This window comes from Nannospalax galili, unplaced genomic scaffold (genome assembly GCF_000622305.1).
Source record: "Nannospalax galili isolate Female #2095 unplaced genomic scaffold, S.galili_v1.0 scaffold559, whole genome shotgun sequence".
Classification (NCBI taxonomy): domain Eukaryota; kingdom Metazoa; phylum Chordata; class Mammalia; order Rodentia; family Spalacidae; genus Nannospalax; species Nannospalax galili.
The window spans coordinates 104,272-108,409 of record NW_008343479.1 but is presented as its reverse complement, the minus strand read 5'-3'; the positions used below and the strand labels follow the sequence as shown (position 1 = coordinate 108,409).

General features: G+C 43.3%; 1 protein-coding gene across 1 annotated transcript in view; it reads right to left on the bottom strand.

The window, feature by feature from the left end:
• Positions 1 to 3,705, bottom strand: part of LOC103739343 (transmembrane protein 45A-like) — a 67,489-nt gene extending 63,784 nt beyond the window's left edge. The window contains exon 1 of the mRNA XM_008839697.1: positions 3,664 to 3,705. Within this exon, the coding sequence (XP_008837919.1) occupies positions 3,664 to 3,705 (42 nt within the window). The remainder of the gene's footprint in view (positions 1 to 3,663) is intronic.
• Between the last annotated feature and the right edge of the window lie 433 nt (positions 3,706 to 4,138).

Here is a 4,138-nt window from a genome sequence, read left to right as displayed (position 1 = left end):
CAGCCACTAAGATCAACACAGGAAAGAGCACCTTCTTAGAACCTGGGCCTATCCCACAATCACTACTTTTGCAATACAGGTTAATCCTGCTTGCCAACCAGGATAGTCATAACCCTGAAAGGCAGGTCACAGCTAAGTAAGCTTCCTTTTGTGCCTTAAATTCCTTTCTCTCTTCTCCATCATGTGCTTGCGCTTGTTCTTTTCTGAAGTCCTTCTGACTTGTCTTAATTTCTAGGTGTCTACTGACTTATCTCAATTTCAAGGTGTCTATTTTCATGTTGTCTTCTGATAGGAAGGGAGGTGCTAAAACACAGGTATTCTTGAGTCCTCCCAGGGAGGAGATAAGAATGTTTCGATCTGCCCCTCTTGATCACACCCCAAGCCTTCCTCTTAGCAAGGTCTGTACCTCCCATTCTAAGGCGATGTGGTCAGCTATGCCTAGTAGCAAGCCCCTTAGGACCAGGCCTGTGACTATACAGAAGGAAGAGGTCACATACTTTAGAAGCAATTGAGACTGAAGAGAAACTCATCTGAAAGGGAATCCCATCTCAGCCCATTCTGACTGGTTTATAAAGATAAAGAGCAAATAACATACAATAAAGATGAATGAAAAAAATAGCAAGCTGACGGTGAGGGAAATCTTGACAAGTTGAGGGACATTTGTAGATATGGGGTGCGCAGGGATCTCGGGGCACCAGCTGCTAGCGTGGTGCCGGTCCCCTGCGTGCACCTGGAAGGCGGCGGGTCCCGCAGCAGGTCTGCTCTGCGTTGCTGGTGGGTCCCTGCTTCTCCACTGCTTCTCCGCTGTGGGTCCCTCTGCTACTGGGGCTGGCCCGGTCAAGTTCCGCCCTAATTTCACCCCTGCACTCCCTCAAGATATGAAATCCACCAGCCTCTGGATCACGTGGGGATGTGCGAGGACGGCGAAAGCAGGGTCTCCGTGAGTCGATGACGGAAGGATAGCCCCCCCCGGAGAGGCTGGATCATAGGCAGTAAGACACAGAACTCAGCTCAGTCAGTGGTACTTATTCAGTGACTCAGCTTGGCTCCAGGTCTTAGTGATTCAGCTCCGATTAATTAGGGGAAACCAGGACATTTATACTGTGGGGGCAGTGGCAAAAGCCTTAGTGGATAGGTGCTTTCAGGATGCCCCATTTACATGTGGTGGTGGGCTTCTGCCAGGCTGCCAGACATTGCATGATTATCACACAGGAAAACCTGGCAGTTTCAGAGCCAGAGGCCATGTTTCCGTGTGGCTACTTCAAAGATGAGTCAGGAAGAGAGTAGGGGCATGCCGGGCTGAGAAGAGGAAGCCTCCTAGTATAAAGTCTGGGAGGGTTTCAGTTGGTTTTTGTTTTAAGAAGGTTAATGAAGAGGTCTCTCCAGGCCCGGTGGACAAGGGGGTTAGGTGGTCCCAAGCCTGTAATGTACATAAGTGAATTTGCTCAAAACAGCCAGTGGGAATTGCAGCCTGTTGGATTCCTGTGGAGAAGTTTCCCTGACCAAAAAGCTGGTCATAGTTCCAATCTATGAATCCAGGTGGTAGATCCTGCCCTTGTTGGGGTCTTAGCTGTTGATTATGAGTGTCATTTCTTTTAGCCTGCATTAGGCACTCATCTCTAAATAAGGCCTCCCATTGTACAAATAATGGACTGGGGAGGGTAGATCTACAAATGTCTCCGTCTTCACCTTACCCCCACCTCATTTTGCTGTTCTTTGTTATGCTCACATGATGCTAGCTCTCTCAGCAAGTCAACAAAAGCCTCACATTACCAAGTTTAATTCTGTCCTTATCTTACCTAAACAGCCAGCAGAATTTAACAGACCTGAGCACTGCCTCCTCTCTGAAAGCAATCTTCCCTTAGCTTCCCTCATCACGAGACACTCTTTTTTTTTTTTTTTGGTGTTCTTTAATCATCTAACTTGACAACACTGACAGATATATATGATTTGTCTTTAGACTCCTTTTTTCTCTCTCCCTGTAGTTCTGGGGTCCTCTCACAGCTTGAAGCATTGTGCCGTGTGCCTGCCACTCCCAAATGTCTACCTTCAGACCAGACTTTTTAAATTCTAAGCTTCTTTTCTGCATTGACCAACTGTCTTCTCAACTGAGGCATCCAGCATGCCTCTCAAACTCATAACTGTCCAGAATATAGCTCCCAACATCCGTGGCTAAGGAGACTCTGCAACAGTCTTCCTCACATAAAGACAACTTCATCCTCTCCAAATCAAGAAGTCATTCTTGACTTATTCTTTCCCACTTTATTGGAAAACTCTGCTGCTTCTGTCTTGAGCCTACACCGAGAATTTGGCTCTCTCTCTCTCTCTCTCTCTCTCTCTCTCTCCACTTCCACTGCAAACTTCAGTTACAGTAATGATCTCACACTGGGAATCTGTTCTCCCTTTGTCCATCAGCTTGTTCTCAACATGGGGCAGTGTTGTTGGTGATATGTAATTAGGCCTCCATAACCTACATGAGTTAACCCATCACTTCCCCAGCATCCCTTAGCCAGAATCCCCTTCTTGTCAATCACACTGGCCTTTCTGCTTCTCCATGAACAGGCAGTGCTTCCTCCTCCTTATGGCATACTTACTGCTTCTCCAGCTTGAAATGCTCTTCCCCTTTATTTCCTCTAAGACTGTGTTTGAATCCTATTTTCCAGCGAGATGGCCCACATCACCCGATTTTGAGCTACTTCAATACCCACACCTTTCCTACTTTATTTTCCATAATGGTCCATTCCAGTTCAATATGCTTCATGATTTCCTGACTTGTACTTTTTGAATCCCACCCTCAGGAGTCAAGGATTATTTTTCTCCTCATTCACTGCTGAATTCTAAACTCTTAGAACTACAGAACTACATCTGACATATGGTAAGTGTTTCAACTCCTAAGTGTCAGATACATGGATGGATACATGTAATGAAAGCATAGATAGAAATTTAGAGCAAGTTGGTAGACCTTATATATATTTTAGCTGTCTGAGTCCTGAAGGTCTCTGAAGAGGAAAATATCACAGAATTCAAATGAAATAAAATTCAGCATTAAAGATACATACTTTCTGCCTATCCAACTACAATACTAGAACCAAACATGAAATGAAATCAAATTTCCTCAGAATCATCAGAACAAGGCTGTTCTCAGCTTTGTATCAATTGCAACCTAAGCAGTCTTGGGGATACTTCCTATTTGCAGACATCAAGCATGGCTGTCTCCAATGTCAGGAAAGGGGACCAGAAAAAGAGCTGACAAACCTAAGATAACCAGCTTTCATCATATTTCTACCATATGACAGGCAGGGCAATAGGCTCTCAGCTCGCATTATATCATAAAATCCTTAGCACCCTAGGGAGCTGTTTTTATACTCCTTTTATAAGTAAGAAAACCAGAATTCAAAGAGTAAGTAATTTGTACAATTTCTCAAATCTACAGAGTCTGGAATTACATTAGATCTATATAAGTCAAACTTTCTTGCCCTTTTCACATTATTAATCCAAAAGTTACCCCAGCAACTTGGCACATTGTAGCAAACCCCAAGAATCTCAGTACTTGGGAGGCTAAAGCAGAAGGCTCATGAGTTTTAGGCTAGCTTTGGCTATATAGTATGACACTGGCTCATTAAACAAACAAACAAAAAGTTACTCCTGAAATGGTAAACTCACCTTGGAGAGTTTCAATCCATTTGTATCTTCTGAGTCATTCATCTTGCTTCCCTTCAGTGAGTCAGTCACTTTAAGATTGAAGTAGATAAGAAAAAAGCTGCTGAAATTCAGTCCTTTTCCTCAATTAATGCTGAAATTTTTCTGAAAAAGTACAATAGGCTGAAACTTGACACATTGCATTCAGTTTTACTCTCACATGCACAGTGTGTGTGTGTGTGTGTGTGTGTGTGTGTGTGTGTGTGTGTGTGCCAAAAGCAACTAGTAAGAAAATACAGTACTGTGTGGCATGAAATATTTATAAATCAGGCCCTGGAATCAGCAGACCAGATGTCAAATTTCTATTAAGTATTATTTGACAGAGTGAATTTTAGTATAGAGTATTATAAAATAATAATACAGTTATATTCAGCTCATTTGGTTGTATAGAATAAGAGTAACTTATTCCAGTAATCACAATTACCTGTCTAGCTAGCTA